Raw genomic sequence first — 23,238 nt, 5'->3', positions numbered from 1 at the left:
AAGTTTATACATGCACAATTTATTTGTGAAATTATTTACTAAAGTAAAGTTTAACTAAAGAAAATAAATTAAAAAATTTTTTGACTTATGACGTAATTTGGACCGTTATGTTTTGTTCATAAGGTGACCATAACCATCCCTTGTTAATGGTATCCAGTACTGGCCTTTGTTTTGTTCATTAGTATCTTTGGCTTAGCCTTGCTGGAAACAGCCAGAACCCTGTGTTGTTTCTTCCAGTAAGAGGAGAGAGAACACTGTGCAATGGAGAGGAGCGCAGGCTGTAAGGGAGGAGAGAACACGGTGCTATGGAGAAGAGCGCAGGCTGTAAGGGAGGAGAGAACACGGTATTATGGACAGGAGCGCAGGCTGTAAGGGGGAAGAGAACACGGTGCAATGGAGAGGAGCTCAGGCTGTAAGAGGAGAGAGAACACTGTGCAATGGAGAGGAGCGCAGGCTGTAAGGGAGGAGAGAACACGGTATTATGGACAGGAGCACAGGCTGTAAGGGCGGAGAGAACACGGTGCAATGGAGAGGAGCTCAGGCTGTAAGGGGGAGAGAACACGGTGCAATTGGGAGAAGCGCAGGCTGTAAGGGCCGAGAGAACACAGTGCTATGGAGAGTAGCGCAGGATGTAAGAAGGAGAGAACAGTGCAATAGAGAGGAGTGCAGGCTGTAAGGGGGAGAGAACACGGTGCAATGGGGAGGAGCGCAGGCTGTAAAGAGGAGAGAACACGGTATTATGGACAGGAGCACAGGCTGTAAGGGCGGAGAGAACACAGTGCAATGGAGAGGAGCTCAGGCTGTAAGGGGGAGAGAACACGGTGCAATTGGGAGAAGCGCAGGCTGTAAGGGCCGAGAGAACACAGTGCTATGGAGAGTAGCGCAGGATGTAAGAAGGAGAGAACAGTGCAATAGAGAGGAGCGCAGGCTGTAAGGGGGAGAGAACACGGTGCAATGGGGAGGAGCGCAGGCTGTAAAGAGGAGAGAACACGGTGCAATGGAGAGGAGTGCAGGCTGTAAGGGGGAGAGAACACGGTGCAATGGGGAGGAGCGCAGGCTGTAAGAGGGAAGAGAACACAGTGCAATGGAGAGGAGCGCAGGCTGTAAGAGGGGAAGAGAACACAGTGCAATTGCGAGGAGCGCAAGCTGTAAGGGGGAGAGAACACGGTGCAATGGAGAGGAGTGCAGTCTGTAAGGGGGAGAGAACACGGTGCAATGGAGGGGAGCGCAGTATGTAAGGAGGAGAGAACACGGTGCAATGGAGAGGAGTGCAGGCTGTAAGGGGGAGAGAACACGGTGCAATGGAGAGGAGCGCAGTATGTAAGGGGGAGAGAACAGTGCAATGGGGAGGAGAGCAGGCTGTAAGAGAGGAGAGAACACAGTGCAATGGAGAGGAGAGCAGGATGTAAGGGGGAGAGAACACGGTGCAATGGAGAAGAGCGCAGTCTGTAAGGGAGGAGAGAACACTGTGCAATGGAGAGGAGAGCAGGCTGTAAGAGAGGAGAGAACACAGTGCAATGGAGAGGAGAGCAGGATGTAAGGAGGAGAGAACACTGTGCAATGGAGAGGAGCGCATGTTGTAAGGGAGGAGAGAACAGTGCAATGGGGAGGAGAGCAGGCTGTAAGGGGGAAGAGAACACGGTGCAATGGAGAGGAGTGCAGTCTGTAAGGGAGGAGAGAACACAGTGCAATGGAGAGGAGCGCAGTATGTAAGGGGGAGAGAACACGGTGCTATGGAGAGGAGCGCAGGCTGTAAGAGAACATGGTGCAATGAAGAGGAGGGCATGCTGTAAGTGGAGAGAACACGGTGCAATGGAGAGGAGCGCAGTATGTAAGGGGGAGAGAACACGGTGCAATGGAGAGGAGCGCAGGCTGTAAGGGAGGAGAGAACACAGTGCAATGGGGAGTAGAGCAGGCTGTAAGGGAGGTGAGAACACAGTGCAATGGAGAGGAACGCAGGCTGTAAGAGGGAAGAGAACACGGTGCAATGGAGACGAGCGCAGTATGTAAGGGGGAGAGAACAGTGCAATGGGGGGGGAGAGAACAGTGCAATGGGGAGGAGAGCAGGCTGTAAGGGAGGGGAGAACACAGTGCAATGGAGAGGAGCGCAGTATGTAACGGGGAGAGAGCACGGTGCAATGGAGAGGAGCGCATCCTGTAAGGGAGGAAATAACATAGTGCAATGGAGAGGAACTCAGGCTGTAAGAGGGAAGAGAACACGGTGCAATGGAGACGAGCGCAGTATGTAAGGGGGAGAGAACAGTGCAATGGGGAGGAGTGCAGGCTGTAAGAGGAGAGAGAACACGGTGCAATGGGGAGGAGCGCAGGCTGTAAGGGAGGAGAGAACACGGTGCTATGGAGAAGAGCGCAAGCTAAAAGGGCGGAGAGAACACAGTGCAATGGAGAGGAGCGCAGGCTGTAAGGGAGGAGAGAACACGGTGCTATGGAGAAGAGCGCAAGCTAAAAGGGCGGAGAGAACACAGTGCAATGGAGAGGAGCGCAGGCTGTAAGAGGGAAGAGAACACGGTGCAATGGAGAGGAGCTCAGGCTGTAAGAGGAGAGAGAACACTGTGCAATGGAGAGGAGCGCAGGCTGTAAGGGAGGAGAGAACACGGTGCTATGGAGAAGAGCGCAGGCTGTAAGGGAGGAGAGAACACGGTATTATGGACAGGAGCGCAGGCTGTAAGGGGGAAGAGAACACGGTGCAATGGAGAGGAGCGCAGGCTGTAAGGGAGGAGAGAACACGGTATTATGGACAGGAGCACAGGCTGTAAGGGCGGAGAGAACACGGTGCAATGGAGAGGAGCTCAGGCTGTAAGGGGGAGAGAACACGGTGCAATTGGGAGAAGCGCAGGCTGTAAGGGCCGAGAGAACACAGTGCTATGGAGAGTAGCGCAGGATGTAAGAAGGAGAGAACAGTGCAATAGAGAGGAGTGCAGGCTGTAAGGGGGAGAGAACACGGTGCAATGGGGAGGAGCGCAGGCTGTAAAGAGGAGAGAACACGGTGCAATGGAGAGGAGTGCAGGCTGTAAGGGGGAGAGAACACTGTGCAATGGGGAGGAGCGCAGGCTGTAAGAGGGAAGAGAACACAGTGCAATGGAGAGGAGCGCAGGCTGTAAGAGGGAAGAGAACACAGTGCAATGGAGAGGAGCGCAGGCTGTAAGGAGGAGAGAACACTGTGCAATGGGGAGGAGTGTAGGATGTAAGGAGGAGAGAACACTGTGCAATGGGGAGGAGTGTAGGATGTAAGGAGGAGAGAACAATGCAATAGAGAGGAGTGCAGGCTGTAAGGGGGAGAGAACGCGGTGCAATGGAGAGGAGAGCAGGCTGTAAGGGCGGACAGAACACAGTGCTATGGAGAGGAGCGCAGGCTGTAAGGGAGGAGAGAACACTGTGCAATGGAGAGGAGCTCAGGCTGTAAGGGCGGAGAGAACACGGTGCTATGGAGAGGAGCGCAGGCTGTAAGGGGTAGAGAACACAGTGCAATGGAAACTGCTTGCTTTTCTTCGCATGAGAACGGTCTGTTTTTCACATCTCTAGACTTACACCGCGACCTCAGTCAGGACAGAGTGTTCAAGGTCAAAAAACAATGTATGCTTGATTCAGGTTGATCGGCCCATGCTCTAGATATAACACGCACACAGCTGCAAATAACTGAAACTCTGGTGCCTTCAATATTGCCTTGCATGCATGACAGGGACACTTGGAGAAAACCTTTCCATCTACAGAGAGCTAATCCTGGGATGTGATTTACTTCATCTGATTTTGGAGGTATGGGGTTCCCCGTTTTAACCTAGAGATCTTCTATTATAAAAGCTAGCTCCAAGCAAGGGGACGGTGGTACACAAGGCGCTATAGACCGGGTTCCACTATCATTATAAAAATATTTCTCCCTTTGTATTTTATGGAATTGTAACAATGCTGATTGTATTATTATGCTGCATCTTTTTATTAGTATTGGCAAAGGTACTGCATATAGTTAAAATAAACATTTTAAACTATACCTGGTCTCTGTTTACTCACGTTGTCGACTTGTATGAGAATAAAAACTAAAGAGTGTTCTTGATTCCCACTATTCCTGAGAGTTCACCAAGTCGCCTGTTCTGGGTTGTCTATTCATTGGTAGCTTCGCTATAGTACGGAGAACGAATGAGACACTGATGCTAGTCAGATTGGGGATCTGGGCATTGAGGTGGGTTTTTGGTACACCACAACACACCGAGGTCTTGGTTTCCTGCTCATAGTTCTGTGCATGAGCAGAATCCTTGCAACATGGCGCACCTAACGTTTAGTCTTATTTTTGAGACACTTTAGTAGTGCTAATACTAGTCCACAATACACTCACTTCTGTTTCCGGTTAACGGTGGTGACAGACTAACTTACCTATATAGATGTTCATCAGTCGTTCTGTTCTTCATTCCTTCTACCTATATAGATGTGTTATAGGTTCATTCAAGCTTGAGATTTAAAAACGTTCACATTTTGAATTACTACCCCTTTATGTGCTAGATTTTATATAAATAGTTTTTCTCTCCTTTGTCCTTATGGGCGATATTGATATTGCTCCGCATAGTCGCGCAGCGATCCAGCGTCATCTGACGCAGTTTAGAGTGCCCGACGATGGTATGTCCGCTATTTTTGTTGTGAGTGCAGATGCAGAGTGCCCCTTTGAGCTTTTCTACTCTTGGGTTACGTTTGCTGCAATTGATGCGAATGATGAAACGTTCCACTCCTATACTCACACAGCGACGCTTGCGAATTATACCCCTATAGGACACAGGAGATTCTGATTTCGGCATGGCAACATGATATTTGGTTTAATGGCGCCCTCCCCCACACTGTCACTCTGATCCGGTTAGGCCCTTTGTCTATCCCTGGGGCCATTTGGCCAGTCTTGGCCGGGTTCACACCACATCCACGATATCGAACTGTCCCTGTAGACGAGTTGTATCCACTACATACCACCTTGATTGGGGTACATAGGGCTTTAGTACAATACGTTTCACGCAACCTCCAGGTGGGGGCACCTGGGGTTGCAGCGCAAACAGTTGGACCAGCCGGGATGTCAATTAGTCGTGTCATAGTTAATTCAGTAATGGGCAAGTGTCCCCAAAATAAAGGCAATGGGCCCGATGTAGGTAGCCCTTTACCGATTGGAATTGGCCGAAAATACCGATTTTCGGCCGTTTCCGATCGGTAAAGGGCTATCGAGATGTAGGGGCACATTTTCGGTAATATTACCGAATCGTTATCATTACCGAATCGGTAAATTTACCGATTCGGTAATGATAATGATTCGGTAAAATTACCGAACATGCCATGTAGGTAGCCAATGTTCCATCAGCACATGGCTTACAGAATCGGTATTTTACCATGGAATACAAATCCATGGTAAAATACCGATTCCTGTGTACATGCACATCTGTGCATGTACACATGTGCCATGTGACAGACAGACGTGCCCTTAGGGCATGTCTGTGTGCCACATTGCACACATGCCCGTTTTGGGGGTGCTAGAGGGTGTCAAAGTGACACCCCCTGCACCCTTGTGAATTCTTTAATTACCGATTCGGTAAATACCGAATCGGTAATGCCTAATCATTCCTATAGGCTTCAAAGCCCATAGGAATGAATGGGCATTACCGATTCGGTATTTACCGAATCGGTAATTAAAGAATTGTTAAGGATTCGGTAACGAATCCAGATGTTGGGACCTACATCCAATTTACCGATTTTGAAATACCGAATCGGTAAAATTCGGTATTTCAAAATCGGTAAATGGGATTTACCTACATCGGGCCCAATATGCCTTATTGGCTTGCTGAGAAATTTGACCAACTGGAAGCAGTATTTCCTAATACGACACCTGTTCAAAAACACAGGATCCTCACAATTAGTTTGCAGAAAGACTTAGTACCAGAGGTAACAGATTGTGAGAATTGGGGTAAAGTATTTGCTCTTTACCGAATCCACATAGCTATACCAGACTTTACAAACCCTGATGAAGTCCTCGTCAGGAAGAAACATGTTGACTGAGCTAGAGTGCGATGTTTGATGAAACCAACAACACAGTTTTGGATACTGTATTAAGACTCCCGCTTCATGATGGACTAAAAATAATTACTTGTCTACTTAACTATGATGAATATTTGAACTATTGAACTTACAGATTTTTTTTATTTTTTTTTACATATCAAGTACCCTCTTTTTTGTAAAGTTTTCGGAGTATGGTTAGTGGCTCCCGAGCAGTAGAACCAGAAGAGGTGGAGAGCTATTTCTTTATATTTATGTAGTGACACCAGTGTGGTTGTTTAGGGCCAAGGCTGCTCTTTTTTTCTGCAAATACCCTGAAGCGTCGAGATGAAAGACATTCCAATTATGCTTGAACACTGTCACCTGGCCCGCCCAGTATGTCAAGTGCTATCCAGTATCCCCTTAGCTACTCCACACATACTTACACCTCAAATTGCATTTCTCGGTTATTGATATCCGCAGGTAACTGTGCCGGCGCCCAAAGCTGTCAGTCAGGAAGGCAGAGAATGGCATAGCATGTTCCTTGAGGAATTGTTTCCTTTCTGTGCTCATCATTTCCTGCAGAAGAAGAAAGAATGAAAAAATAAACTCTGCTAGAGCTTCTTTAGTGGGGTAATACATTGTTCATTCTGGGTAAAACAATCAGAACAGAAAAGAGAGATATTAAACAATTATACTGAGACCTAAGAACTAAAGGTTCACAACGTGCTCCATAGCCCCATTTTCTTTGCATGGGTTGCAAAGGCAAGGACTTGGGCTTCTTGCCCTTCTTAAAGAGTTCCCATAACCTCTCCCCTATTTTCATTTATTTTTTGCAACTGGGCACTTAAATTGGTCTAGACTCTATGTACCCTAATTAGCTCTTTCTATTCCATACTCCTAATCAAACCATGAACTAAAGAGAATTCATGCTTTAATAGCCACCGTTTTTAATGTCTCTTAGGGAACATTTTTCCATAATAAAAATTCATCATGAACAGAACAGAGATTACACAGAGACACTCACAGAGAGAAAGACCACTTCAGCACTGTATTGTAAGCCTTATGATTGATACTCATCACCAAAAACACATAGTCCACAAATATTATACATAGCCCAAGTATTATACATAGCCCAAGGTCACAAAGAACAAGGTCACAATAAAGTGCTCTTTATCAATTATATAAGCTAAAACACAAAACATTCTCTGCAGGAGCCTAGAGTGTAAGTAGGCATTTGTGTTTTAGGTTCAAATCTATAAACACTGATTACAAACACCACAGAAAGTAAATGAAAATGACCATCATCATTATTAATCTATAAACACTGATAAACACCTGCACAACCGCAACTAAAATGCCATTCGAAGAAAATAAAATGAGAGAGAGAGAAAGAGAGACAATGTGTCGTTTTTAGGGCTCGCCTGCTGATGCGCATGCGCATAGCTGGCGAAGCTCTAACGTGGCTTAAACAGAGTTTAAACACTGGCGATTCCACTGGCCATTGTGCGCTTTTTAGGTCATTGCGCAAGCCCTAAAAAGCGCGTGCACAATGCCACCAGCAGCCTGCCTGCCTGCCTCGCATTACCACATCAAAGGCAGCTTCTCAGCGTGCGCTCATCCCCTAATTATTCACGGCCGGACGGCCGTACTTTCAGTTTCGTGCCGTCTCTCCTTTTATGATCTCTTCATAGTCATTTTCTATAATATTCCGATTAAAAATAAAAGGCTTTAAAGGGCTCGGCAGGGCTCAAATGTGTGACCTTCAGGTTACGGACGGACAGGTTGCTGGTGTAGAAATAACACGTTGAACCCTTATCACGGAGTACGGGGTGTATGGAAAGACGCTGCATTAACCCTTTCCATGCTCATGACGAGCTCAGCTCGTCATGAGGCACGGTGCTCGTGTGCTCATGACGAGCTGAGCTCGTCATGAACAATGGAATTCAAGCACTTTCAGCACAAGAGGGGAATATGCTCCGCAGCCAAGGTGTTAAACAGATGGAATTCTGTGAAATCTCACATTGGTAAACAGTTCTATTGTTACCCAATAGATGGCCCCCTTGACTTCTTCAGGAAACCAGTGCTGGGAAAGCACATTTAGCTGTGAATATAACCAGAGCACAAGAAAATAAACAAAAACTGCTAGTTTACTTTTCGGATTTATTAAGCCTCCGCCTGTAAAACTGTGACCCTCGCCTCCCCGATTATTTCTCAGTCCCTCTCCTTAGGGTAACAAAACAAACACATAGCTTGGCTTTATAGTGTTGACACGCAGTTTTACCGAAATAGATTCTACCAGCATGGATCAAATATTTTCACAAATCCTCCCCCCCTCTCTAATCTCATATCCTTACCCGCCAACCCTGATCAGCCCCTTCCCTGCCTAGATTATTCCTTCCTTAGCATTCTCACCCCTCATATGTCTAGCCTCTACAAGACCCCTTATTTCTCCCTATCCTAGTCCTTTCCTTTACTCCCCACCCCCCACCCCAGCCTCGTGCTATTTGTATGCCCCCCCTCCCCCACACCCTCGTTGTTTATTTCTCCCCTGGACAATGATGGCGTTTTATGAAGTTCTAACCGGTTTTGTCAGGGAGATCCTTCTCGCTGCTATGCAGCTCAGCGTGACGGATTAAACATCGACTAGTTAAATAAAAATTTATATCAACCGCCTCCTAACTTCTAATGTCATGTTGTTTATAACTAATGAACTGATTAGAGGATAAACACATCAGCGAGACATTTCTGCATGCCTGCCTCTGCTGCGGAGAGGCAGGCACCAGCAGAGTCCCTGCTTTCACCTAGGCTGCCAGATAGCTGCTATTCCAGTCTCTCTCTTCTCATTAGAGCTCCTGCGACGAGCATTTTAGGTTATCCATTTTTTACTCGATGACGTATTGGATTTATAAAAGTAAAACTGCTGAAAGCGTTCTTAATTGTCATATTTGTTTGTTTGGCTAATTTCAGTACAACGCTGTACTTTTGGATTGGAGGATTTTATAGCAGAACTACTGAAATATTTAAAACAAATGTTTCATCAGCTCCTTTGCATACTTTACGTTCTCTTTTCTCTAACCCTCATATTTTATCAAAGCTGTGCCGCTTTATACTTTTAAAGATCAATTCAAACGCACAGAATTATTTTCTTTTGGGCCTTGCTTTAGATTCAGGGGGAAGCTGGGGAAGGAATTAGACAGCACGAAATAAAGACATGCGATTATTTTCAGGAACCCCGCCGGCACCCACCACACAGCTCCACCGATGCAGCCACCACACAGCTCCACCGACACAGCGCCACCGAGGCACCCACCACACAGCTCCACCTATGCACCCACCACACAGCTCCACCAAGGCACCCACCACACAGCTCCACCGATGCACCCACCACACAGCTCCACCGATGCACCCACCACACAGCTCCACCAATGCACCCACCACACAGCTCCACCGATGCACCCACCACACAGCTCCACCGACACAGCTCCACCGATGCACCCACCACACAGCTCCACCGACACAGCTCCAACGATGCACCCATCACCCAGCTCCATCGATGCACCCACCACACAGCTCCACCAATGCACCTACCACACAGCTCCACCGATGCACCCACACAGCTCCACCGATGCACCCACCACACAGCTCCACCGATGCTCCCACTAAGCTTCACCAATGCACCCACCACACAGCTCCATCAATGCACCCACTAAGCTCCACCGATGCACCCACCACACAGCTCCACCTACACAGCTCCACCGATGCACCCACCACACAGCTCCACCGACGCACCCACCACACAGCTCCACCAAGGCACCCACCACACAGCTCCACCAAGGCACCCACCACACAGCTCCACCGACGCACCCGCTACACACCTCCACTGATGTACCCGCTACACACCTCCACTGATGCACCCGCTACACAGTTCCACCGACACAGCTCCAACGATGCACCCACCACCCAGCTCCACCGATGCACCCACCACACAGCTCCACTGATGCACCCACCACACAGCTCCACCGATGCACCCACCACACAGCTCCACCGATGCACCCACCACACAGCTCCACCGATACACCCAGAACACTGTGGGCTAGATGTAGGTAAATAGTATTTACCGATACGTAAATACCAAATTTTACTGATTCAGTATTTACGAATCGGTAAATGCTATGTAGCTAAAAATTCGGTAATAATTACCGAATCGTTAAGATTCGGTAATTACCAAATCGGTATTTACTGATTAAGTAATTGCCATTCATTCCTATGGACCTGGATGCCCATAGGAATGAATGTCAATTACTGAATCAGTAATTGTTATGTTATGTTACTAAGTTTTTTTGAGCGCACAGCTGCCCCAGCAAAGGGGCGTCCCGGCGCTATGACTGGAAAAGCAACACAACAAGCAGAACAGAAAAGATCAGAAAATATTAATAAGGCAGGGGAAAGAGATGCGTTTTAACAGCCTTCCTAAAAACCAGAAGATCTTCCAAGGCTCGAATGTGCACAGGAAGCGCATTCCAAAGCTTGGCAGCCAATACAGTAAAAGAACGACCACCTAGTCTACTTTTTTTAAAGCGCGGAACAAGCGCTAGATTTTGACTAGCAGAGCGAAGACTACGAGATGGCGTATACAGGGTCAAAAGATGCTGAAGGATGGAAGGGGTGTCGGTTTTAAGAATTTTAAATGCGAAACACATCGTCTTAAACTCTATACGCCTGATTACTGGCAGCCAATGTAATTTACAAATTGTACTGCGGGCTGAACAGAACAGTGGCAAGCCTACCAGAGCCCTGGCAGCCGCGTTCTGCACCCGTTGGAGTCGCAGGACCTCCGCCTGAATGGCGCCTAAGAACAGTGAACTTGCATAGTCGAGCCTTGATGCTATGCTGGCTTGAATCACCAACTGGCGGGTGGGGGCATCAAAAAATTTGAGGATAGGCCTCAAACCACGCAAGATGCCAAAGCATGTAGATGCCACCTTCTTAGTATGACACGAGAAGGTAAGTTTGGAATCAAGCCACACGCCAAGGTTTTTGAGTTCAGAGACCGGTTTGGGCGGGGGACCCAACTCGTTGGGCCACCAACTCGCACCCCACAGATCAGGATGTTTCCCTAACACCATCACCTCGGTTTTGAGGGCGTTGAGCTGTAGACAGTTGGTAGTAAGCCAGCTAGCAACAGCCCTCAAACCATCCGCAAAGTTGGATGCCAGCTGGTCAGAGTCCCCATTAAGAACCACTGCCAGCTGGGTATCATCGGCGTAAGATACCATAGTGAGACCCCAACTCTTCGCAACCGTCGCCAAAGGTTGGACGTATAAGTAGAAAAGAGTGGGGCTCAACGCCGAACCTTGCGGAACTCCTTGAGTAATGGCGTGAGGTTTTGATCTGAATGGTGGCACTACTACCTGAAATGATCGTTCCGCGAGAAACGACTGGAACCAATCTAACGCCTTGCCAGATATGCCCGCCTCACCAAGCCTGCGGATAAGAATGGTATGGGATACAGTGTCAAAGGCGGCACTTAGGTCTAATAAGACCAGTGCCGCCGTTTGACCTGCATCTAGTACAGAGCGGAGGTGTTCAACCATATACAGGAGTGCCGTCTCTGTACTATGGCCAGATCTAAAACCATTCTGTGTAGGATCCAGAAGGTGAGCGGAGTTCAGATGTTTCGTTAGGATGTTATTCACATGGGCCTCTGTGATCTTTGTCACCCATGGAAGGAGAGAGATGGGTCGATAACTCTCCGGCTTCACTGGATCCAGTCCCGGCTTTTTTATGATGGGCATAACACAGGCCGCCTTCCAACTAGGTGGCACTGACCCGGTGGTGAGGGATTGATCCACCAATTTTCGAATCGGTGGGAGGCAAATAGACGCCGAGTCCAAAAACTGGGCCGGTCTCAGAGGGTCATCCGGCGACCCAGACTTAACCTTGGCTACTAGGAGATTAAACTCCAGTTCCGACGGTATGGGAAGGATAGCCAGGCATTGTGATGTACGCAATGTAAAGGTCGTACTGTCAGAATCAGCTTTGGGAAAAGAGCGGTAGATGGTGTTTACCTTCTCCACAAAAAAGCTGGCTAACAAATCACAGTGCGCAAGGGAGCAAATCTCCGTGTTAGGAAGTCTGTTTGCAGAGAGCTCCTTCAAGACCTTAAAGACCAGCTTGGATGGATTGGAACTAGCCTGAAACTCTCCAGCATAGTAGTCGGCCCGAGCCTGACAGACAGCTCTATGATACATCTTAACCCTCGCCAGGTAGAGTACCTTTAGATCTCTGTCGTAGTTTTTCCTCCACGCTCTTTCGGCTTGACGGCAGGTGGCTTTAATCCGTCTAAGTGCCTCTGTATACCAGGGGTTCGGTTGAGAAGAGCGATTTCTGATCCATTTAGCTGGAATAAGTGCGTCTAGCGCTTGGACAATCCAGTTGCAGAAGGTGTTATAACCGGTTGCAATGTCCTCCTTAAGATCCAAGGGAGAGGTGGCCAAAAAACGATGGAAATCCTCCAGTTTGAGCTTTTTCCAGGGGCGCCTGTAAGATGTTTTATCAGGTATCCCGGTTTGGCGTGTTGTCATAGTGACACAAAGCTCAATGAGATGGTGATCACTCCATCCCATGGGTCTGGGAGTAGAGACCTCGACCAGTTGGAGGTTAGTAAAAACCGGATCAAGTGTGAAGCCACCCTCGTGGGTCGGAAGACAGACCAGTTGAGGTAACTGCACTGCTTCAAGATCATCTAACAGACTACTAACCGCTGGCATATCAGTGGCATCAAAATGTATGTTAAGGTCGCCGATGATGGTTATATTGGAGGAGGACAAAGACAAAGAGCTGACCAGCTCTGGAAGAGCTTTCCTAAAGGCACAATCGCTCCCTGGGGGCCGATATATCAAAAGGCCTGATAGAGTTTGTGTCTGCCCGACACTGATGGAAAAATGGGCACACTCAGCCCCGATCAAGTCCATGGGCTTCCAGGTACAAGTGTGGCAATTTTTAAAAGCCACGGCTATACCACCTACTCTTCCCTTACGATTTAGGGTATGGATTGCAGAGCCTGGAGGAAGGGCCAAGTTGATAATAGCCACATCCTCATCACCTAGCCAGGTCTCCGTCATGAAGAAGGCATCAGGGCCTTCTAACGAGATCAGCTCGTATATGTCTCGATGGTGCTTGGGCAGAGACCTGACATTATGGTGCCAAAGTTTGAAGGAACTAGGAGGAGGAGGTGCCTTCTTCCGATGTAGTGGTACCTGGCTGGGAGCTAAAAGCGGTGCTGATAGTTCCCACCGACCACATGGGCAGGAGTGAGGACCACACAGGGGATGCTGATCTGAATGAGGGCAGGGGGGCAAACTATGTCTAATCCGGAGGAGATCCTGACAGGAGTATGAAATACTCAGTGACAAAACACAGAATCCTGCCGTGGTCCTCGCGTCCTTAGCGCGGACGGGCGCAGACGGGCAGGACTCTGGCTTGACTCCGGCGCGAGTCAGGCGCTACCGCTGCGCGTCACCGCTGCGCGGGTGTAGCGAGCTTTAAGTAGGGCTCACCTGTGTTAGAGATAAGCGCTAGAGCGCTCAACAAGTGGCACAGTCAACACAAGTCACCCCCAAGATGGCGGCCACGCGCCAAAAACGAGGCAAACAGATCGCAAATCCGCTCAAAACGCGGTGAGGGGCCCAATTTAGAATGCAAGTGTGTGGCCAATGCAGAACAATTAAAAACAGGGTAAAATAGAAATTATCAGAAAAGTAATGCAAATGCTACTTACCAGTATGCATCTGTTCTTGGCATGTAGGGCTGCTGACATTCATATCTGTGCATAGATCGCCGCCTAGTGTTGGGTCCGGATGATTGCACATTGTTGTCCTGGAAGAGTCTTCGAAGTATCACGAGATAGGTGGCTCCTCCCCTGGACTACAGTGCGCATGGGCATCGCCTCCATCCCCAGATTGTTTTTAGCCATTGGCAGAGATGGAGTGAAGTATGTGAGTGATGACCATGCTATGAGCATATATATACATATGAATGAACACTGCAGCTGCTACAGGCGCCGGGGAGGAGGGTGGGCGATATGAATGTCAGCAGCCCTACATGCCAAGAACAGATGCATACTGGTAAGTAGCATTTGCAGTTCGAGGCATGTGGGCTGCTGAATTCATATCTGTACATAGAATACATAGCAGTCCCTCCATTAGCGGCGGCCGCCCGTGCCAGCTGCAGCAGTCTGAAAAAGTGTCTTGAGAACAGCCTGACCAACAGCTGCCTGCTGTTTGGAGTGCACGTCTACACAGTAGTGTTTAGTGAAAGTATGTGTGGTAGACCATGTGGCTGCTCTACAGATATCTTCTAAGGGAATGTTACCTAGGAAAGCCATAGAGGCCCCCAACTTCCTGGTGGAGTGGGCCCTTGGTGGGATAGTGAGAGTGCGCTTAGCTTTAGCGTAGCAGATTTGAATGCATTTCACGATCCACCTAGCGATCCCCGCTTTGGAGATAGCGTTTCCCTTGTGGTGTGTGGCAAAAGCAACGAAAAGCTGCTTGGTTTTGCGAAAATCTTTTGTCCTGTCTACATAGTACATCAAGGCTCTCTTAACGTCAAGGGTGTGGAGCATCCGCTCCGCCAGCGTCTCTGGGTTCTGGAAAAACACCGGCAACTCAATGGTCTGGTTTATATGGAATTGAGATACAACCTTGGGTAAGAATTTAGGGTTAGTGCGGAGCACAACCCTGTTAGCATGAACCTGGAAGAAAGGTTCTTGGATGGTGAGCCCCTGCAGCTCGCTAACCCTCCGTAGCGATGTGATTGCTACTAAGAACGCAACCTTCCAAGTTAGAAACTGAAGCTCACAAGAGTGCAGTGGCTCGAAGGGAGGACCCATCAGTCTTGTAAGAACCACATTGAGGTTCCATTCTGGAGCTGGTGGTGTCCTTGGTGGAATGACTCTCTTGAGTCCTTCCAAAAAAGCCTTGATAGCAGGGACCTTAAAGAGCGACAGGTGTTGCCTATTCTGGAGGTATGCTGCCATAGCAGACAGGTGAATGCGGATGGAAGAGTACGCCAAATTGCATTGATACAGGTGGAACAGGTAACAAATGATGTTTTGAATGGAAGCATCTAGCGGGTCAATATTGTGGTTAACACAGTAGATGACAAACCTCTTCCATTTAGCCGCATAACAAGCTCTAGTAGTGGGCTTCCTTGCCTCTCGAATGATGTCCATGCAATCGGGAGGAAGATTGAGGTAGCCAAACTCTAGGACTTCAGGAGCCAGATCGCCAGGTTGAGCTGTTGCGGGTCTGGGTGCTGAATGTCGCCATGGCTCTGCGTCAGAAGGCTGGGAGTGAGATGAAGCCTTTGATGCGGTACCACGGAGAGTTCCAGAAACGTGGTGTACCATGGTTGGCGAGACCACGTTGGAGCAACCAGGATGAGAGTCATCGAGTGCTGCCTGAGCTTGCGTGCCACCAGCGGTATCAGCGGTGCTGGGGGAAAAGCGTACGCAAATCTGCCTGACCAGTTCATCCACATCGCATTGCCCTGTGATTGCGGGTGTGGGAACCTGGCGGCGAAGCTTTGGCATTTTGCGTTCTCCTTTGTGGCGAACAGGTCTATCTCTGGATGACCCCACTTTTGGAAGTACGGTTGGAGTACTGATGGATGTATCTCCCACTCGTGCATTTGATGGCTGTGTCTGCTGAGCAGATCCGCCATCTGATTGTCCTTGCCCGGGAGATGCTCTGCCATGAGGAAGATGTTCCTCTGAATGGCCCACTTCCACATGCTCTGAGCCAGATGAGACAGCTGTGGAGAGTGTGTGCCTCCCTGCTTCTGAATGTAGTACATGGCCGTCATGTTGTCCGTCCGGATCAACACGACTTTGTTGCACAGATGTACTTTGAACGCCTTTAAGGCCATGAAGACTGCCATCAGTTCCAACACATTGATGTGCATCTTCCTTTGCTGTAGTGTCCATAGTCCCTGCACTGTGTACTGGAGTACATGCGCTCCCCATCCCTGGAGAGAGGCGTCCGTCGTCAGGATAATCTGTGGCACAGGCTCTTGGAATGGTCGGCCCTTGCAAAGGTTTTGTGGATTCCACCAATGCAGAGAGTTGTATGCCCGACCGCTCACCAACACTAGGTCTGTCAGTTGCCCATGAGCCTGAGTCCACTGACGTGCTAGGCACTCCTGAAGCGGACGCATATGTAGTCTCGCGTGCGGGACAATGGAGATGCAGGAGGCCATCATGCCTATCAACTGCATAAACACCTTCGCTGGAAGCGAGTGTTGGGGTCTGAATCGTTGGATCAGCGCCTGGATACTGGCGATTCTCACTGAATTTGGCTGCGCAGTGGCTGCCAGAGTGTTGATTGTCGCGCCCAGATACTGTCGCACGTGGGCGGGCTGGAGATGGGACTTTGGGTAGTTCAGAGAGAATCCCAGATCGTGCAGGAGATGAATGGTGCGTGACACATGGTCGACGCACTGTTGTTCTGTCTTTGCTTGAATGAGCCAGTCGTCCAAGTAGGGGTAGACGTGGACGTTCTGGCGACGGAGATGCGCCGCCACAGTCGCTAGGCACTTTGTAAATACCCTTGGCGCCGTGGTGACCCCGAACGGCAGAACCCTGAACTGGTAATGCTGGTCTTGAATCGCGAATCTGAGATACTTCCAGTGGGAAGGATGCAGGGGGATATGAAAATATGCATCTTTCAGATCCAGCGTAGCCAGGAAGTCCCCCTGCTGAAGCAAAGGGAGTACTTGCTGTAACGTGAGCATATGGAAGTGCTCCGAGAGAATGTACCAGTTGAGGGGCCTGAGGTCCAGGATGGGCCTGAGGGATCCGTCCTTTTTGGGGATTAGAAAATACAGGGAGTAAACCCCTGTTCCCCTTTCCTGCAATGGAACGAGCTCTATTGCCCCTTTTTGCAGCATGACTAGAACTTCCTGCTGCAACAAGGTCAAGTGCTCGCCGGACATAGGACGGCTCCTTGGGGGTATGTTTGGTGGAATGGAAGTAAGTTCCAGACAGTAACCGTACTGGATAAGAGACTTGACCCAATTGTCCGTGGTGATGGATTTCCACGCGGGCAGGAACTGCTGGAGTCTCCCCCCGACCGGTGTTGTATGGTCGGGGGGCAGTGACAAGGCGTCACTGCTTGTTGGCGGTGGTGGACCTGGAGCTGTTTCCACGTCCCCTGCCCTTGACGTTATTGCCTCTGTAGCCACCTCTACCCTTGTTGTTGTATGAGGTTTGGGTGTTACTTTTGTAATACTGTGTGGACTGCGATGCCTGACCCCTTGAGGTGCCTCTGGAATTGGAGCGGCGAAAGGAACCACTCCGAAACTTCTCAGACTGGAGGGCCCCCATAGACTTGGCAGTGTCTGTATCTTTTTTCATTTTTTCCAGCGTCGCATCCACCTCAGGGCCAAACAGGTGGTCAGGATTAACTGTTTGGTTCAGTATTGTCGTTTGAATATCGGGCTTGAACCCTGAAATTCTAAGCCAAGCATGCCGTCTAAGCAACACACTGGTGTTGATTGCCCTGGAGGCTGTAGCGGCCACATCCAGAGCACATTTTATGGATGCGTTTGTGATGAGCTTTCCTTCCTGAATCAGCATTTGTTGCAGTAGTGATTCTAAGGTGTCATAATGAGCCCTATCATAGCGTGCAAGTAGGGCCTGTGTGTTTGAGATTCTCCAAATATTAGCTGCCTGCGCAGCAATTCGTTTCCCTGAGGCCTCGAAGATTTTGGACTCTTTGTCTGGGGGAGGAGCGTCACCAGTGGTCTGCGAGTTCGCCCTCTTCCGAGCGTTGGATACAACCAACGAGTCCAGCGGCAAGTGTCCCTTGATGTATGTTGGATCCGAGGGCGCTGCCTTATATTTTTTGTCAATGCGAGGGTTGATGACACGTGCCCGGGTGAGCTCCTTGAAGACCTCCGTTGCGTGTTTTAGCACCCCCTTAAGCATTGGCAGTGTTTTGACTGACTTTTCGGCTACTGAGAAAGTGTCAAAAAAAAGTCCACATCCACAGGGTCTGAGTGCAGCTCGACATCGTGGTTAGCCGCAGCTCTCTCGATTAGAGCGTTGAAGGCCGCCGAGTCCTCCGTCAGTGATGTCTTGGCCGCAAAAAGCTGCGTGTCCTGGCCCGACTGCGGGTCCTCTGGGTCGCCTCCGGCCAACCAAGGTTAGTGTTCCTCCTCCGGATCCGAGTACGCCGGGTAGTTGTACTCGGCGTCCTCATCATCAGCAGCGCCTGCGGTGGAACGCGTTGGCGAGTGTTGTAGGGCTTGTGGAGACATAGGCTCTATCGGGGCCGAAGACCCCGCAGAGTCCCTCTTATTCTTGAGAGGGATCCGAAAATGTTCCAACACCGGCTCCGTGGTGATTTTCCTCTTGAGGAGAGACAGTTTTCCAGTATTGGCGTCGATGATGACCTCCCGACGCTCCTCTTCAGCCAGTGGCTGTAGCCGAAGCTTCGACACCACCAAGGCTGCTTTTGGTGTCAAGACCTCCTTCGAGGGCCCGCCCTGTTTCGGCGCGAAAGCCTTCGGCGTCGACTTTGGCGGCAGGGTAAAGCGGATAGGCGTTTGCGCCTTCGCAGGCTTCGGCGTGTGCTTAGGCGCCACGTCGTCCGAATCGGGAACCACATCGTCCTTCCATATCCGCTGCAGGGATTCCGCTACCTTCTTCGTTAAGGCCGGAAAGGGCTTGACCGGCTCGAGCGATCTCCCCGAGTCGGGAGTCGGTTCGATGAAAGGCACCTTCTTCGGGGCCGACACCTCACGCGCCTTGTCTCCAAGGGCCGGCGCCGGCTGAGCCTGGGTTGCGGCGTCGCCCTGACGCTTCTTCAGAGCCGTCTTCGGGTCTTCGACCCCGACCGTCTTCGGCGCCGACGCTCTTCAAGTCGGCCATTTTGAATTGTTTGGAAGTTGACGCCTCCAGAACCTTCTGCACCACCGCAACTTTCACTTTCGGTTTTGAAACCAAGGAAGCGTGACCCGATGGCTTCACTTTCGTTTTCTTGGACGGGAGTGTCGCCTTAGAAATGTCCGTGACCGGGCCCGGAGGCGGGGCTGCTGGACTTACAAGGTCTTGGGTAAGGCCCGAAGGCGATCCCTCGACCTGGGCCGCATGAAGGGGATTGACCCCTAAGTCTGGTTGGGGATGCTCCTCCTCCGAGCTATCCCCCACGGTGGCAATAGCCCGATCGTCGTCCCCTACCTCGTCGGCGACTTCGTCAAAGTCCTCATCACCCGCGTCGTAGGCATCCCCTTCGGACGCGGGACTAGAGTCCGAAACTTGTATGTCGTCGTCGTCAACAGATTCTTCGAATATGTTGTCTGGTGGGGGCGCCGGGGTAGCCGATAACTTGGCCTGGAGTCTAGCGGCCCGACGAATCTTGAGAGTTTTCTTGCACCGGAATTTCGAACACGCCATGCAGCTGTCTTCGTCATGGTCCGGTGACAAGCATTTATTGCACACGGGGTGCACGTCGAGGTGTGGATATTTGGAGTTTCTCTTATAAACTGATTATGTGCATGAGAAAAAGCACTGCAAAAGAATAGCATGTTTTGTGATCACTGGAAACACAGGTTTGGTCTATTTTGGGGGTTAAGCAGCAAAAAAACACCATCACATCTCAGGTCACCATTGAATTCAGCATTTTTGAAGAATACTATTGCTCTCACAGAGTTTAGAAATAAAACCGATTGAGCACGAGTCATCATTTTGGTTATTGTCCGGACCATGAACATGGTTCACAGATTCATCATTTACTCTTATGTCTACAAACATTGATCAACTATGATAAACATGTTCATATTGCGCTGTTTATATTGTATACGCTTTTATAGTGAGTTGTGGTAGTGCACCCAGTTTCTAGGACACTCGTCCTAGTTCTCCTGTTTCATATTCGAATTGGGCGGCTGGCCAGAGCCCCCTCACAGGGTGCACACTTGAGTAAACTACCTTGTGAAATTGTTTAACGTTGCTAACTTTGGGTTTAGATTGAGTGCATCCCAGCTGAGTTTCTGTTTTGTATTTGCTTTTAGAAAGTATCTTCTTCTTTAACCATTTTGTGTGCCTCTGCCTGTTTGTGGATTGACCGGCCGGTCATGGAGTGACAGGGGCTGGGGATGTGCAATGTAGAAAGCCACTGTGGGAGGGGAGGGGGTGGAGGTGTACCTGGCCCTTTCTGGATGACTCAGAGCTGAGTTGAATAGGGCGTGGCTGCATTTAGAGTAGTGGGAGGAGTTTTCCTTGCACCTGAATAGGGCCTGTCTCCCTTGCACAATGCTGTCTCCACCCCCTGTGGTGATACTGCACCAGTGAGGACAGAACTGGTTTGAACCGGGCTCAGAGTACCTTGCACAAAGAAGAACAAATACAACATTGGGTATAAGAAGTGGACCTTAAACCCCAGAACGTTAGATCACTTCTGGACTCAAGAGGAACCTTTGCCAAAGGAAAAGAGCTGGAGAGCTATGAGGAGGAGTACCACCCTTTTTGCTGTGTGGGGTTGACCTGCAGTTGCTGCTTCTACCAAAGAAAGGACAAAGACTGGAATCTTGCTATGAACCTGCTTGAAGAAGAATCTTCAAGAGCCTGTGTGTGCTGGCCTCCTGTTCTGAAGTCTCAGGGACACAGACGTCACTCTCAGCTACCCTGTACTCTAGTGCCAGGAGGTGCCTATTCCAGTTGTGGGCCACTGGAGGTTGTTCCTGCAGTTGGGAACTGGAAGAAACCTTTTATTTAAAATAAAAAATGTATTGAGAGTTCATAGACACAACTATAAAATACATACAAGTCCCATATAAAATTCCAGCTATATAAAATGCAAATAGGTTATCAAAGACTCCTTATTTACATAGCGAACTAGAGGTACTTGAAGGAAGCAAGAAATGTAATCTCAGATGACGTCAGCGATGCAGCTGTGTCGCTACAACCTGCAAGAAGGCCTGGGGCACAGCTTGTAAAGTGCACGACACTGCCCGGCCTGCACCGCAGCCCCAACGCCCTTCGACGACTGCAGTTATCGGTCTTCCCGACAACAGCACTTGCATCCTGTTATCGCGGCGCCAATGGTGGACTTCGCTTCATTATATGAACTGACGCCTCACTGGCGACGCAACCCTTTCCCCTGTCCTGGATTCAACAGCTTGCCTCCCCGTGGCAGCCAGGGAGCCAGCCTCGACTTCGGCACCAACGCCTCACCTCCGCGACGCCGTGCATCATCACACACTACGTTATCCAAAGGTACTATTTGTTTGGGAAGTTGTGTGACTCGGTGCATGACATGTCGCAGTTGGCATCTTACTTTCGATTTATTGCGGTCATGCCGTCCTAATAGCCCCAGGTGGAGCTACTTGTTTTCTACAAGCTTTATTTTGGAACTAACTATTTTTAAGTACTATTTTACCACCTGTATGTTGGATTTTTGTTGTTTTGGTGTTGTTGAGTTTAGATAAAGACACTTTGTTTTTCTAAACTGGTGTGGTGTCTATTTGTGGTGTTATCACTGTGTTACTGAATGTTTTGAATACAAATACTTTACACATTGCCTTTGGGATAAGCCTGTCTGCTCGTGCCAAGCTACCAAAGGGGTGAGCAGGGGTTATCTAATTTGTGTATCCTCCTTACCCGGACTAAAAGCAAGAGTGCCTATTTGGACAAAGGTGCCTACCTCTGCCAACTAGAGACCCCCATTTCTAACACTAATGCTTTCCGGCAGGACAGTATCGGATGCACACAGCACTCAGGGAGACAGTGCGTAGGAAGTATGGGGCGATCCCAGTAGGGAGCATAACACTGACAGAGTGCTACACACGTTGCTAACATGGCGTGCCACAAGGCACAGGATTACCAGTGTGTAGAGGGAACTGGGGCAGATGGTGGGACCAGTGCTACCTGGACTGAAACAATGCTGGAATTATCACTTGCAACTTGACTTTACTGATTCAGATTGGAGTAGTTTCTTGAGCCATATTCAGCAGGCCTCGAGAAATGCACGCCTGAAACTGTTGCCGTTTAATTAAGTCCACCGCACATTGATTACAATAAACAAATTACAGGCAGACACCACATCAACACCCCGGAAATATATCTGCTTGGTCTGATGCCCTGCCCCAAGACAGATAAGGCTGGGAGCAAATTTATAGACTTAGCGCTTTCCCTGGAATGGCAAGCGATTGATATACATTGCCAATGGGAAGGGTCACCCCTCGGGGGGCCTGCTCATTTGGTAAGCATCTCCCTTAATTGCCACATAAAATCTAAGCAGATCAATAGTCCAGATATTCTAGCACTTTCTTTGAGAGGTCCCCGTAGGGGGTTAACCCTTGATTTGTTTAACATATACGTGAGAAGTACTAAACATGGGTCTATGTCCCCGATTGTAACCACTCTTGAAGTAGAACGCAGAGAAAATGTTGAGGGTGCCCAGATCCTAGTTGCGGGAGACTTTAACTGCACCTATGAGCCACTCTCCTCAGATGACATTCTGGACCTGGAAGAGGATGACATTAGAAGGGGTATCCCAGCCCTAACCATCCCCCCGATCAAAAGATGGTCTCATAGTGCGATCTAGTTAAATGCTCTGACTTTGGAGTTTGGCCTAGGAGCCGCAAATGGTCGTACATCTTCAGACCCCTTGGGTGCTATTACATATAATAGAGCCAATCACACCTCGAGGATTGACTACATTCTGCTAAATTTTACTATGGGGTCTAGTGCAAGACATGGTAGTTTTACCTACGGTAGAAAGTGATCACAATTCGCTCTCCCTATCTCCCTATCTCTAACAAATCCTTGGCCTAATAAACCAGCCGAAACGTCCCCTAAACATGCCCACAAAAGAGAGAGGGGTTCACCAGGGATGTGTTTTAGCTCCCACCCTTTTTTCCCTGTACATCAACGGAGTGATGGAGCATCTGTTGAAAGATCCCTCAGACGAACCATTCCTGGCGGGGGAGCGTATCTTTGCCGATGATACGCTTCTGCTATCCAAATCCCCAATGGGTCTCCAAAAACTCCTTAATAACTTCCAGACTTTCTGTGCAGAACGGGGCCTGGTAATCAATGCTGATAAAACGAAATACCTTGTGATGAATCCCCCAAAAAATCTGTACGCCCCCCCAAGCTAAACGCTGTACCTCTGGGGAGGGTAGACGTATTTGATTACCTAGGCATCCGTTTGTCGCATAACA

The 23,238-nt window shown here is 49.3% G+C and overlaps 1 protein-coding gene across 2 annotated transcripts in view; it reads right to left on the bottom strand.

The window, feature by feature from the left end:
• The window catches only part of MOCS1 (molybdenum cofactor synthesis 1), a 287,072-nt gene that overhangs the window by 201,515 nt on the left and 62,319 nt on the right, over nucleotides 1-23,238 (bottom strand). For both annotated transcript variants that reach the window (XM_086925881.1, XM_086925882.1), the window contains exon 2: nucleotides 6,459-6,591. In XM_086925881.1, the coding sequence (XP_086782007.1) occupies nucleotides 6,459-6,591 (133 nt within the window). The remainder of the gene's footprint in view (nucleotides 1-6,458; nucleotides 6,592-23,238) is intronic.

Source organism: Lissotriton vulgaris, chromosome 6, assembly GCF_964263255.1.
Source record: "Lissotriton vulgaris chromosome 6, aLisVul1.2, whole genome shotgun sequence".
Lineage (NCBI taxonomy): Eukaryota > Metazoa > Chordata > Amphibia > Caudata > Salamandridae > Lissotriton > Lissotriton vulgaris.
The sequence above is the reverse complement of the archived record's forward strand: the minus strand, read 5'-3'. Positions and strand labels throughout refer to the sequence as shown.